Source organism: Oncorhynchus nerka, linkage group LG26 (assembly GCF_034236695.1).
Source record: "Oncorhynchus nerka isolate Pitt River linkage group LG26, Oner_Uvic_2.0, whole genome shotgun sequence".
Classification (NCBI taxonomy): domain Eukaryota; kingdom Metazoa; phylum Chordata; class Actinopteri; order Salmoniformes; family Salmonidae; genus Oncorhynchus; species Oncorhynchus nerka.
In genome coordinates, this window is record NC_088421.1 from 11,002,246 (window position 1) to 11,016,164 (window position 13,919).

The following is a 13,919-nucleotide window of genomic DNA, read 5'->3' on the forward strand; positions in this document are numbered from 1 at the left end:
CTTCTGTGGTGGTGGGGCAAGCCAGCAGAAAATACGGAGCGTTGCGCCATGATTGGCTCAGTGTTCTGTCACTCACGGGGACACTACGTCACCACCAAGTCTAAGGGTAGAGCTCTAAAATTCTAGCCCCTTGGGTGCTGCCATAGAGTTACATTAGAAGTGCCCATCCAAGAAGGCTCAAGCTCATTGGCCACAGATACAATTATGTCACATCACGTTATATCTACAGTAGCTTTGATTGGACTGATCATTTCAACATCATACTTTCAAAATCTTAGCTAGCCGTCATCATCGTGAATCAAGTCGAAAATCTACTGGCAAATCCTTTTTAATCCTTGTCATACAAAGAGAAATACAACGTATCGGTGCTCATCGGCCACTGGACATAAACATTACACAACAAGTTGGAAATCGCAAATTCAACAATGAGTAGTTTGGAAGGAATCAGTGGCTAACTGCTAGCATTGCAAAGCAATCATTAGCCTGCTATTCAGTGGAGTGGCTGTGTGGTCCCAAATCTAAGATTATGGGTCTCTTTTCCTAGTTTAAAATGATAAACATTCAATATTGGCCATGCTGTCAATGAAGCATGATTTGTGCCGCACTCAAAACTGCAAAATCTAACTTTAGTGAGTTCAATACAACTGGGAACTCTGGGAAAACGAGCTACGACTGGGAAAATACGGTTTAAAATTTCATCCAACTTGGAATTGTAAATCGGGAACTCGGGCCTCTTTCTAGAGCTACGACCTGAAGATCACTGACGTCATCATGATACAACTCCCCCACCCGCCCCCCCCACCCCGAGTTCCAAGTTGTCTTGAATGCACCATAAATCCAGAGAATGCCAGACTTTAATGATAAAGTTTGATGACAAAAAATGTTCAAGTGAGCACAGTACAAGGTGAGTCCAAAAATGTATTGTATTCTTCTGCATAAATTAAATATGCCGGGGAGATATGTATACTGTAGCTAAGAAAGTAATGTGTGGTGCACATGTAGTCCATAACTGGTTTTTGAGAAATGTAATTAAATATTGTAAGAGCTTTCATTGTCTGCTTATATGCCGCCTTTATTTATCCTACAGTTCTGACTTGGTGTACAGGGAGGGCACAGTAAGAACAGCCCATGTTCTGAATTCTGTCACTGTACATTTCAAAAGTGCTGAGCAAAGTTGACTACGTCCATCCTAGCTTGCTCATGTCTTAATTAAAATGACGGATTGCCTCTAATCTGCTTGTCGTCCCCTTATGCCATTGTTTGTACATCTCAATTTTCAGTAGAAACCACATTTCTTTAAGCAAGTCAGCCATGAGCCATTTAAAAATGTTTGTTAAATTTAAAGGCAGTAAATGAGGCCGAATTAACTGTGTCGCTGCCAGACAAGGCTCCGCTGATAGCCAGCTGTAGCAGTGGTATAGGCGCAATTAATGTATTGTATACATTCTGCCTGCGGCTATGCAATCCTGACCTGTTCACCGGACGGGCTACCTGTCCCAGACCTATTATTTGACCATGCTGGTCATTTATGAACATCTTGGCCATGTTGTTATAATCTCCACCAGGCACAGCCAGAAGAGGACTGGCCACCCCTCACAGCCCGGTTCCTCAGTTTCTTCCTAGGTTTTGGCCTTTCCTAGCCAACATGATTCAACACCTGCATTGCATGCTGTTTGGAGTTTTAGGCTGAGTTTCTGTACAGCACTTTGAGATATCAGCTGATGTACGAAGGGCTATATAAATACATTTGATTTATAGTGTTGTGGCTTTGCTGGCATCCCACTTATTTGTCTCACTGAGATTTACATGCTTAATTCACCACTGGTGTAGAGACGAAGAAACAGTCTTGAACAGGGTGTAACAGTATAAATTGCATTAGACAATATTTGCCGCAAAACAAATTCCTTTATTAAGTGTACAAAACATGTGCAAAAATAGTGACTCATTGGAAGAAATACACAAGCATGGCTTTGCCCTAAGAGACCCACACATCAGTCATGAAAAGACAGTGAATACATACAACTTGACATGCGAAAACTATGGTTGACAGAAAGAGGGATGATCCCAGGCTGCAGTCACCTATACTACAGAATATTGCAAATTGTGGCCTTGGTTTCACAGCATTTGATAAGTACCAAGTAAGTGCCAGCTAATCAAACAAACTGCACATTCATCAGCATTCTCCCTTTGATTTCTGCTGCATCGTGCAAAAAGAGTTAATTAGGAATGGCCTCGATGAATGACATTTACAGTTCATCACCCTTTTGGACCATGAGCTACTTATGAAATTACCCAGCTCTTTCCTTCGTACTAAACACACACATACAAATGCACAAACACAATGATAGGGCCGACTGACTAAATCACAGGAAATGACCAGTGTCACGAGAAATTTCTGAAAGAGATGTGCAACTTTTTGCAAAGAAGCTAATCATGACTAGAACTACATCAGCTAAACTGAAAAACCTGGCATGCGATGAAAATACTATTTGAGCCACTCACACCAAACATGAAAACACATCTAAATGCTTAACACTGACATGTACGGAAGGGGTTGTATATAGTGTTAGACGTGAATTGAGTAGGGAAAAATAGTGGTCACAAACGGGGAGAAGCGGTACTAGGTACAGCAGTACTACATCTGAGCCATGAAATCAGGCATTGTCTACAGAAATCCTATCCAATTGCAACTATGGCACTAAAACGCATGACAAGACACTGAACAAGATGCTAAGCTTGACCTAAACTGTGGTTTAAAGGCCTCTTGGGTTGTGCAGCAAAGCAATAGAGAAAGGCACACAGCTTGTGGATTTGGGGTGGATATCCAAGACGCCTCCCAAACCCCAAAAGTAGCACAAACACAAACCTCCCCACAGACAAATCAGAACACTAGTACGCCACTCATCCCGAGCCATCCATTACCACCACCTTCCCCCTCTCCTTTACAGTATGGTGCACTTTTGCTTTTTCTTCTTGTCCCCGTCTTTCTTGGTCGTGTCGGCCTTCTTGGGCCCGTAGAGGCTGGAGAAGCAGGCCTGGGCGGAGACGGGCTCCCTCAGACTGAGCAGCCACCTCCCCTTGCCGTAGTAGGCCAGGGAGCCGAGCTCCATCTCCTCCACCAGCTCTCCCTCCTGACCCTCTTGCTGCAGCGCTAGGATCTCCAGCAGGTCAAAGCCAGTCTGCTGTGGCTCAACCCCCTCCGCACAGCCCAGGGTGATGTGGGCACGGCTGCCTGCGGGCAGGGTGGCGGCAGCCGGGACTAGAGGGACTGCCTCCTTTTCAGCGTCGGCAGGCCACAGGGTTAACTGATCCTCAGAGAGAGAAACCCGGGCACCAACAGTGCGAGGTGTGACGAAGAGGGCACTAAGGGACAGCTCGAACGCAGAGCCATACAACTCTTTAACAATCTAGAGTGGGAAAAGAAAAAGAGGTTATTTCAAAATGGTCCCCTGAAAAGTGAAAATGCATATAAACAACGCACAGGTCATCAGATTTTAAATTCATAAAACATAAAAAAGCCAATTTGAGCTGTGTAGTAAATGGGTTAATAGGATGAGGTTGCATTTTACAAATATTTCCCATCACCAAGATACAGTAAACAAAAATATAAAAGCAACATGTCAAGTTTGCCCCATGTTTCATGAGTTGAAATAAGAAAATATCCAGACGCACAAAAGGCTTATTTTGCGCACACATTTGTTTATATTATATCCCTGTTTGTGAGCATGTCTCCTTTACCAAGATAATCCATCCGACAGGTATGGATTTCAAGAAGCTGATTAAACAGCATGATCATTACACAGGTGCACCTTGTGCTGGAGACAAAAGGCCACTAACTTGCAGTTGTGTTACAACAATGCCAAAGAAGTTGAGGGAGCATGCAATTGGCATGTTGACTGCAGGAATGTCGACCAGAGCGGTTGCCAGAGAATTGAATGTTAATTTCTCTAGCATAAGCTGTCTCCAACATAATTTTAGAGAATTTGGCAGTACGTCCAACCGGCCTCACAAACGCTGACCACATGTAACTATGGCAGCCCAGGACCTCCACATCCGGGTTTTTCACCTGCGAGATTGTATGAGACCAGCCACCTGGACTGCTGATGAAACAGATTAGTGTTTGTCTGTAACAAACCCATTTTATGGGGGAAAACATTCTGATCGGCTGGGCCCGGCTCCCAAGTGGGTGGCCCACCGCTGCCCAGTCATATGAAATCCATAGATTAGGACTTAAATTAATAAATTTAAATCGAGTGATTTCTTTATATGAGCTGTAACTCGGTAAAAATCATTGAAATTGTTGCGTTTTATTTTTGTTCAATATTCTTTGACTTACTGGTTTGTCTGCATATTCCTTGGCTCCCTCAGCCTTGCCATAGTCACAGAATTTGGTAGTGCAATGAAGAGCTCCATTGGCTTGGAAATACTGCTCCAGGTCCACCTCTTTCTCAGCCTCAACAGTGACTGAAAAAAACAAAGCAAGCTCAGTTGTCAGTCAAGTTCGAGACTAAAATCTGATTTAGATAAACAATATAATTGTGTGTATCACAAGACAGTTGTGCTGTACTCACAGTCAGGCAAGTGCTTCTTGAAGGCCTCAAGCGTGTCCAGCGTCTTCAGGAAATCCATGGACGTGCACCTGACCTTGTCCTGGATGCCAGGGAGAAGGAACCAGCCAAAGAAAAGGGGTAGGGACGTCTCCTCAAGAGGAACTTTCATGGCCTGGATCTGGGATTCCTCTAGCCCCCGCAGAGTTCTCTTGGCCAACTGTGGCAAGTCTCTGCTCCACTCAGTGCGGGGCTCCAGAAACATGGCCACCAGCCGGTGCTGCTCTGCTACCTCCCCCAGACGGGCCAGCCGATCATGGGTATGGTTGGTGTCATCCACCACAATCACTTGAGCAGATGTTCCTACACTGCAGCAGGCTACCACAGCAGCGTCAAAAGCCTTGTACCCATCTGCCGATGCTTCTGGACTCTCCGGTTTCACACCATGGTCATCAGCACAGCAGACAGTGCAGAGACCCTGGTAGCTATCTGCAATGGCACGTGCCAAGAGGCTCTTGCCGCTGCCGGGGAGGCCTCTGAGGATGATTAGAGTGCGAGAGGTGCGAAGGGTGGCTTTGGTCTGCTCATGCTCCAGGAAAGCGAAAGACAAAGTGCCAGGAGCAGGGACCTGCTCGACAACTTCTGCCTTCTGCTGCTCAACTGCATCACCTTCTGCCCGTTTCTCCGACTCGACTTCTTTTACAATTTCAGCTTCTACCAGTTTCTTTTCCATCACAGTCTCAGCTGCTACTGGCTTCTCTGCTTCCACTTTCTTCACAGTCTCAGCTGCTACCGGTTTCTCTGCTTCCACCATCTTCACAGTCTCAGCTGCTACCGGTTTCTCTGCTTCCACCATCTTCACAGTCTCAGCTGCTACCGGTTTCTCTGCTTCCACCATCTTCACAGTCTCAGCTGCTACCGGTTTCTCTGCTTCCACCATCTTCACAGTCTCAGCTGCTACCGGTTTCTCTGCTTCCACCATCTTCACAGTCTCAGCTGCTACCGGTTTCTCTGCTTCCACCATCTTCACAGTCTCAGCTGCTACCGGTTTCTCTGCTTCCACCATCTTCACAGTCTCAGCTGCTACCGGTTTCTCTGCTTCCACCATCTTCACAGTCTCAGCTGCTACCGGTTTCTCTGCTTCCACCATCTTCACAGTCTCAGCTGCTACCGGTTTCTCTGCTTCCACCATCTTCACAGTCTCAGCTGCTACTGGTTTCTCTGCTATCACTTTCTTCACAGTCTCAGCTGCTACCGGTTTCTCTGCTTCCACCATCTTCACAGTCTCAGCTGCTACCGGTTTCTCTGCTTCCACCATCTTCACAGTCTCAGCTGCTACTGGTTTCTCTGCTATCACTTTCTTCACAGTCTCAGCCGCTACCGGTTTCTCTGCTTCCACTTTCTTCACAGTCTCAGCTGCTACTGGTTTCTCTGCTTCCACTTTCTTCACAGTCTCAGCCGCTACCGGTTTCTCTGCTTCCACTTTCTTCACAGTCTCAGCCGCTACCGGTTTCTCTGCTTCCACTTTCTTCACAGTCTCAGCCGCTACTGATTTCTTTGGCTCTGGTACAATGTCAGTGTCGGTCAGTCTGTCTGCCTCCACTTCCTTTACAGTTTCAGGCTCTGCTGGCATCACCTCCAACACAATACCAGATTCTGCCTGCTTCTCAGATTCCTCAGGCCCTTTCTCTTCTGGTTGGAGCAGTTTGACATCCTCAGATTTTGGCTGTGTGACAGGCTCGGGCGCTGCCTGCTCAGACTGTTTAACAGCCTCTGGGACGGGTTCTGCTATTTTCTCTGGCGCAGTTTCAATGTTATTCTCTGCTAGAGGCTCTGGTGTTCTCTCTGGCATTGGCTGCTTTTTAGGCTCTGCGGTCTGGATGTTTTCGCGTTCTACGTACATTGCTGTAGCTGGCTCAGAAACCTGTGTTGAGCTCTCTAGTTCTGGTTGTTTTTCTGGGTAATTCTCTGCTTTAGTCACAACTTCTGTAGAGGTCTCTGGAACCTTCTCAGGAGATAAGATTTTCATTGGGGATTTTTCTGCTTTAGGCGCCGTCTCTTGCGTTTCTTTTGACGGTCTTGATTCTGTAACCACATCTTGCAAATGCTCCATTTCTTGCCTATTCACTGGTGATTCTGCAGGCTCTATTGGAGAGTCGAGTTGTGACTGGGGGCAGCCTCCTGCTCCCGTCTCGTGTTTCTCTCGAGTCTCTGATGCGGTGTCCAACACCTGGTTCTGCTCAGCATCCATATCTGGGTTCCTCAATGGACCTAATGATAAACACTGGTTTAGACAAAAGATTTAACGTGAAAATACATGCAATGTTACAAATGAAACTCAAACAAATTCAATACTTACTGAAAACAGGAACTTTATCAAAATAAAACTACAGTATACAAACAATGCAATGGCGCTGGAATTCATTTTAACTTCAAGCTGTTAAAAAAAAGGACGAAATTTGACAACTCTTCCCTTGTGCAAATATTTGGGATACCACACTTATCTTAGTGAGGGAGTCAACTGATATACTTTGGTATTTCTAATAAGCGTTATAGGGAGCAGCAGATTCCCTATTTAATTACTGCACTGCAGCGGTTTCGCTGTGTCGCCCCTCGAGTCCTGCCGACTCAGAGCTCATCGTGGGCAAGGCCTCTGCCAGGTTTGACAAAGGCATTGGGTGGTTGGCTTGGCTCTATCGACCTGATTAATAAATGGGTTAAGCACAGCTGGCATATTTGGAGTGGTGTGTGAGACGGGGATGTGTGTAAGTATGCCTTCATGGCTCAATTCTCAAAACATCCACATAACCGGCTGCATTATACGTGTAACGTTAGGTGGAAGACGTAACTGGGGAACAAACGTCAATTAGAATGCATGAACATTCATCCATAAAACCGATCAAATATGAATCACCAATTTAGTACGGAATTACATTGATTAATGAAAAAGATTCAGATATAGGCTACGCAAAATTGGCGAATAAAAAGTAGAGGCGTGCTCAGCCTCTGACGACTAGGCCGGGGTGAGAAATGAACACCTGCGACTGATTAAACCAACCTTTTGTGCGGACAAGGGCTCGAATAGCCTCTTTAAAACGCACTTGAATAAAAATCGCAAGTAACACCAAGAAAAGTACGCAGAAAATATCATTTTTGAGTAACAGACGGTCAGTAGCACAATGGACTATTGGTTGGTGAAATTAGACCAAAAAAAAATCATGGTCATCCCGTTACAGGCTAGAAAAGTTGCCCAAGAAACAAAGCGACATTCGATTCAGCTCAAATGCCAATATTTATAGGAAGTGAATATTTAGTAAAAAACAGTCAGATGAGAATAATGTTTAAAGTGCAACGGTGTAAACGCGGCTACTATCATCTAACAATGAAATGGTGAAACGGGGAGTGGCTGCAATGTAATCACCACCCTACAGATAAAACAAATTCAGCGTGGCAATGTCATGTCCAGATTTAGATGCCACATTTGAACAATAACGGTAGCCTATTTCAAAGTTAAATAAATTGTATGTCTGAAAAGCGACTATTTCTGAAAATGTTGATCACGTCAGTCAAGTTCCAAGATCGTACTATATGACAGCAGCTTCTAATCGGGCGATTTAGGATAACTACCATATTGCTATGAATGGGACGATATTACCGACGGAGGTTTCTTACCGTGCCTGTTGTGTCAGGAGTATGCCGCTGACTTTGCAATTTAAGCGTTTTCAAAGCTGGCAAGCAGTGGAGAGTAGGCGCTCCGCGCAGAAATCTGCCCACAACACGCAGGAAACAAAACGGAAACTACTGTCTCTTGAGCACGCGCAAAGCTTCGTGCTCTTGAGGGTGGGGTGCTTCCTATCGTTTGCGCGCCCCCGCTCTTATCAACGCGAACGGCCCAGCAATGACAATGTAGACCTGGCTCCTGGCTGAGAAGAAAATTAAATATGAGTTTAGTTTAATTGAAATTCCACAAGCCATGGCAATAATGCCAGAAAGTCTGATAATTCATGGCATAAGTGACAACAATGAGTTATTTTATATTTTTGCAGTTAATGATTTTAGGTCCACTTCCACAACACATACTCCTTGAAAAATAAAGCTCCTTATAAAAATGTTTCCAGAAACGCAGGAAAGGAACAGGAAATTTCCTCAACAGTTTGGGGACTTTATGAGATTAGATGAGTCTAATCAATTTCTGATCCGATAACATGGCAGGATTTCTTAATACCCATATTAAAGGGAACCAGCTACCTAGTGAATAACAGCATTGTCAGCATGCCAGTCTGAAACAATGATATCAGAGTGCAGAAGTAAAGGGAACAAGCCTTGTAATCAGATAGAAAAACACCACAGCGAAACGTGTACACAGTTCTAAAGAACTGTAAGATGACTTTTGACTGGAAGAATTGTGCCAGTCAGTACATGTCTGTTGTTTTTGTCTCCAACGGCCTGCTTATATGCACATTGGCACAGGCAATTAAACCCAAGTTACCCAACACCTGCTAACAGGCTCTGCTGAAAAATGTGCCAGATCAGCAAAAGTTCATGAGTTTCATAAGGCAATGGAAACACATCTTAACCATCTTCCTAACCTATATTTCCTTGTATAAAGCTTCTGGGTCTCATTCTCTCTCTCGCTCTTTCTCGGTCTCTCAGTTAGTTTTAATTAGATTAACAATACCATGTGTGCCAAGTGCCAACACACAGTAATTGCTTTCTGGATCATTAGTCGGTGGCACGTTACACTGCAAACAAAAATGACTCCAAAACACTAGGCAAGGCACACTTTATTAATGAGACACTACAAAACATTACATTGGAAACATGCATTCATTGCAATACTACAGGAAACACATACATTAACAGGAAGACTTCAAATTATACTACATAGCTGTAATGATTGAATCCCTGTGTAGATGAATAGATTTTCAAAGTAATACATCATAGGATAATTCGATTTTGTTCCCACCCAAGTGAAGTCCTTTCCTTAGCTGTATCTCCTAAGTTTATTCTGTAAGGGGAATGTACATTTTGTATGTGTGTAATGTTTCTATTTCTAAATACGTAAATCAAAAAATAAAATAAAAGGATGCAAAAAAACTCAAATGGAGGTCAGAGAAGCATGTTTAAAAGACCATTTTTATTACATTGTCTTTGAAATTCTGTCTGTGGCTCCTCTTCAGTCATCTTCTAATGAGCGCTCATAAACGTTGCCTTGCCTCACGGAGAGCCTAAATAAGGGCATAAAATATTGTATCAGTGAGCCATTGTGATTTGACAATAGTAAAGAAGTGACTTGAATTGACAAGGATGATCAGGTAACCTTCTGGATGGCATCCCTAGCAGGGTCATCCTGGAGAACCTTAGCCCTGTCCAAAGCTCTTTCAAAGTGGGCAACACCGGATTTAAAGTTGCCAAGCTTCACTGGGAGGGGACACATAAGGAAATGACTGTTAGGACCAGTTTAATGCTATGACCAAGATCAAGTAGACCAAGACTAATCACAGTCTCCATGAAATCAACACTCGTGTCCAAAGTTTCTATGAAATCAACGCTCGTGTCCAAAGTTTCTATGAAATCAACACTAGTGTCCAAAGTTTCTATGAAATCAGCACTCGAGTCCAAAGTTTCTATGAAATCAGCACTCGAGTCCAAAGTTTCTATGAAATCTACGTTTATGTCCCCAGGTTGTAATTCAAAAGAATCTGCATTGATCAGAATTGTACGGACATTTTCCCATTCAATCCCAGAAAGGTCAAGGGAAAGGGGATACCTAGTCAGTTGCACAACTGAAAGCATTCAACCAAAATGTGTCTTCCACATTTAACCCAACCCTTCTGAATCAGAGAGGTGCGGGGGGCTGCCTTAATCGACGTCCACGGCATCGACGCCAGGGGAGCAGTTGTGGGGGTTTACTGCCTTGCTCAAGGGCAGATTTTTCCACCATGCTGGTTCGGGGATTCGAAACAACACTGTACCAACACTCTAACCTCTAGGCTACCTGCCGCCCCTCAATGAAACCACAGTACATAAAAAATACATTTTATTAATTTGATCAAGCTCAGACATGAGATAATGCTATTTTCTTTAAGAGTCTGTAAAGATTAACATAAAATACATGCCAGGGAGCCATTGCTATACACATCACAACTTATCAACGACTCAAACAAGGGAAGGGTTCTTCCACACTTCTACCTGCACTTACTCTCGGACTGTGCTACCAACACACAGGCGTTCAGTTGCCACTTCTCATCAGCGATTTCATCGGCCACAGCGAGTGAGCGAACGCCGTAGTCCCGGGCCTCGGTGTGACGCTTCAGCTCCAGGTAGCAGCGGCCTATCTCATGGAACAGCCAGGTCCTCTCCAAACCGCCACTGGCCAGGGGGATCTTTTCCTCCCAGCTGAGAATGGAGAAGCAAATACACAAACACCGTGAATAGAATGACACAGTGAATCCATACATTAGGAGTCCTTTGTATTAAAGAAAACTATTTGCTTCATCACACAATCAAAACATATAAAAACACAGATGTGATGCCATATACTTTGAGTTTCCACTTACGCATCGATAGCCTGTGGGAACTTTCCTATTCTGGCGTACACTCGGCCAACATTATCAAGTGCCCTCGACTTTGCCTCTGGGAGTTTGCTGTTGGACAACAAAGAAAGTGAAAGAACACTGTTCAAAAAATAAGATGCAGTGTGTGAAAAGCACTTGATTTGAAATGTGGGTTGTTAGACAATCATATACTCTCCCCTACGTATTTATTACGTATTTTGGCTCTATACGCCAGCATTTCGGACTTGAGATCAAATGTTTTATATGAGGAGACAGTACAGAATGTCACCTTTTATTTGAGATTATTTTCATACATATCTGTTTTACTTTTTAGATATGAATGCACTTTATGTATCTAGTCCCCTCGTTTGATGGTGTCAAGTATTTGGACAAATTCACTTAGTGTGTTAAATGGAGTCAAAAATTGAGTATTTGGTCCCATATTCCTAGCATGCAATGACAACATCAAGCTTGTGACTCTACAAACTTGCTGGATGCATTTGCTGTTTGTTTTGATTGTGTTTTGGATTATGTTGTGCCCAAAAGAAATGAATGGTAAATAATGCAGTGTGTCATTTTGGAATCACTTTGATTGTAAATAAGAACAACGTTTCTGAACACTTCTACATTAATGTGAACGCTATCATGATTAAGGATAATCATGAATAATGATGAGTGAGAAAGATGTACAAAGATCATGCCCCCAATACATGCTAACCTCTCAACATAAGAGGTGAAGTTAGCATTTGATCTCCAAAATCCTGCCGTATAGAGCCAAATTAAACGTTTTAGCCTCACTATCAAAATAAATGCGTAGTTGAGTGTACCTTTCAGACTGAAATGAAGTGTCTACTCCACAGCACTCACCATTGTCTGGCGAGGTCCAAGTCCTTCAGATGGTTGTCTAGGGCTCTGTCCATTTTTCCCAGGTCAATCAGGGCATTTCCAATGCAGCTGTGAAGGTTCCCCAGCACCTCTTTCTTATTGGGAACCACCTCCTCTGACCAGCATTGAACTGACTTCAGGACCTCCCGAGCTTTCTTCAGGCTGCTCTCTGCATTGCCTGCAGTCAAAGCTTAGAGGGGGGGGGGGGGGGACATCTGTTTACTATTGACCAGGATGTATTGATAAGCATCAAACTACCATATTCATCCCTGGGTCTGTTCTGTCTTACCTGCATCAATCTCTTCCAGGCTCTTGAGTACAAAACGGGTGGGATCAGAGGGAGGGTTCTGCCGGGTCTTGTTCCACTTCTGCTGCATGAGCTTGCGGTCTCTCTCCCGTGAGTAGATGGGCTTCTGCTGGCGCCAGAACTCAGTGCGTGTGTCCAGATAGGTGATGCAGTTGAGGATGAGGTCCTGCAGTCTCTCCCCATCCCGCATCTTACCTTTCACCAAGTCTGGAGGCCATTTATGACTTGGACTTTAATGGAATATTTGCTCTTTACCACACACTGGGCTCTGTAATTCATGCTGATAATAATGTGTAAGGGAAATCAAAAGACACGTAGAGGAAAATTCTCCAGATAGAGTATGTGATAAAAGAGCATATTCCCAAGTGTGACAGTGTATTGATTGTGTACTGAAACTCAAAGGAAAGAGTGAAAATACAAGACCATGCTAAGTAAAAGATTTTTGGCTACCTTCATCTTTCAGTAGCTTCTCTAGGTACTCCTTATCGCTGTAGAGCTCTCCCAGAAGCTGCTTGGCTGTCTTCTCACTCTTAGGCGTCTTCTGGTTCTGCTGCCTCATCTCCCTTCTCAGGGGGTGAATCAGCCCCTTTGGTCGTCCCTTCTTCACCTGCCAATCAACCCCACACACAGAATTCATCATGAGGATGACATGCATGTCGAGGTGGGAGGAATTATGAAAAAGATGCAGCTTATCGTCTCAAGGCTTTACCATTGACTCACCTCATCGGCCTTGTGGAAGAAGGACAGGTCGCCCTTGTTTTCCAGTTTCACAGATGAGGGGCCTGAGGTGGTAGAAAGGTAAGATATTTAGAAAACCAGATGGAAAACTTACAAAAACGGCATTAATGAGAACAATGAGGTACTCAATCTGTTGGTCTTTTACAAAAATATTTTTGGACCCAGTACTTACTGCCCACAGAGTTGTCGATAGCCTCTTGGGCCTTCTGGATTCCCAGTCTAAATTCCTGCAGCTCTGGCCTCAGTTTGTGCCCCCTGTGGTAAAACACCAGGGCAAACTCAAAGTCTCCCATGGTGTATAAAGCTTCCGCTTTCTGATACAAACCCTGGGAAATGAGGAATACAAATAAATCAATGGATTTTGCTTGGGAAATGATGACTAATCAGAAACAACAGTGTGCCCTAGTGGTCATTGAAAATAAAAAAGCTTTGAAATTCAGTACAGTAGCTGGCCAACAGAGGGATCTGTTCCGTTCCAAACAAAAGACAATAAAAAGCTTCCCTGAATAACACTGGCAAAGAGACAGTACAATGACAGCTACACAATAATTCCAAAGGCTGAAAATAGAACAGGGCTGAATAATGATGCTCAATGTTTAAATTGCACCTTGAAGAATTCTTTGTCCTCCTTGAGAGAGGCCTCTGCATCCCTCAATGCATTACCAGAATCTCCCATCTTTACATAACATTTGGATCTGGCAACCAGACAATTTTTGTCATCTGGCTGAAGAATCAATGCCTGAAAGAAATGTATGAACTGTCATTAGCTACAAATACAAACTTGACATACATGTAGTGTAGACTTGAGTAGCAAAAAAGCCACCAGCCACCGACTGAGGAGACAGCCCAAACGACTTGGCAACAAGCACATGCGTTTTCGATTGA

At 44.0% G+C, this 13,919-nt stretch overlaps 2 protein-coding genes across 3 annotated transcripts; both read right to left on the minus strand.

Annotated features, from left to right (window-relative positions):
* Positions 1 to 1,885: 1,885 nt before the first annotated feature.
* On the minus strand, positions 1,886 to 8,399 carry LOC115110871 (titin-like). Of its 2 annotated transcripts, none has more exons than XM_065010077.1 (4): positions 8,220 to 8,399; positions 4,572 to 6,818; positions 4,337 to 4,464; positions 1,886 to 3,407 (listed from the first exon to the last, which is right to left on the minus strand). In XM_065010077.1, the coding sequence occupies exons 2-4, from the start codon at positions 6,796 to 6,798 to the stop codon at positions 2,943 to 2,945; spliced, it is 2,820 nt and encodes a 939-aa protein (XP_064866149.1). In that variant the 5' UTR covers positions 6,799 to 6,818; positions 8,220 to 8,399; the 3' UTR covers positions 1,886 to 2,942. The 2 variants fall into 2 exon arrangements, with proteins under 2 accessions (XP_064866149.1, XP_064866150.1); XM_065010078.1 differs by having other exon boundaries at positions 4,572 to 6,831.
* Positions 8,400 to 9,858: 1,459 nt separating this feature from the next.
* odad4 (outer dynein arm docking complex subunit 4) lies at positions 9,859 to 13,710 on the minus strand. The gene is made up of 9 exons (XM_065011057.1): positions 13,642 to 13,710; positions 13,207 to 13,360; positions 13,017 to 13,078; positions 12,747 to 12,903; positions 12,279 to 12,503; positions 11,972 to 12,167; positions 11,108 to 11,194; positions 10,750 to 10,946; positions 9,859 to 9,968 (listed from the first exon to the last, which is right to left on the minus strand). Exons 1-9 carry the CDS (start codon positions 13,708 to 13,710, stop codon positions 9,859 to 9,861), a joined length of 1,257 nt encoding a protein of 418 aa, XP_064867129.1.
* Positions 13,711 to 13,919: the final 209 nt, after the last annotated feature.

What these genes read in the sequence shown, in the direction of transcription:
- LOC115110871 (XM_065010077.1), bottom strand. Translation starts at nt 6,798, where the DNA reads ATGGATGCTGAGCAGAACCAGGTGTTGGACACCGCATCAGAGACTCGA. An exon ending in CAAGAAGCACTTGCCTGACT is followed by an intron (nt 4,465 to 4,571) that starts GTGAGTACAGCA and finishes TGTTTTTTTCAG; the next exon opens with TCACTGTTGAGGCTGAGAAA. An exon ending in AGGAATATGCAGACAAACCA is followed by an intron (nt 3,408 to 4,336) that starts GTAAGTCAAAGA and finishes TTCCCACTCTAG; the next exon opens with ATTGTTAAAGAGTTGTATGG.
- odad4 (XM_065011057.1), bottom strand. Translation starts at nt 13,710, where the DNA reads ATGGGAGATTCTGGTAATGCATTGAGGGATGCAGAGGCCTCTCTCAAG. An exon ending in GAAGCTACTGAAAGATGAAG is followed by an intron (nt 12,504 to 12,746) that starts GTAGCCAAAAAT and finishes AATGGCCTCCAG; the next exon opens with ACTTGGTGAAAGGTAAGATG. An exon ending in TTCCCACAGGCTATCGATGC is followed by an intron (nt 10,947 to 11,107) that starts GTAAGTGGAAAC and finishes CTCCATTCTCAG; the next exon opens with CTGGGAGGAAAAGATCCCCC.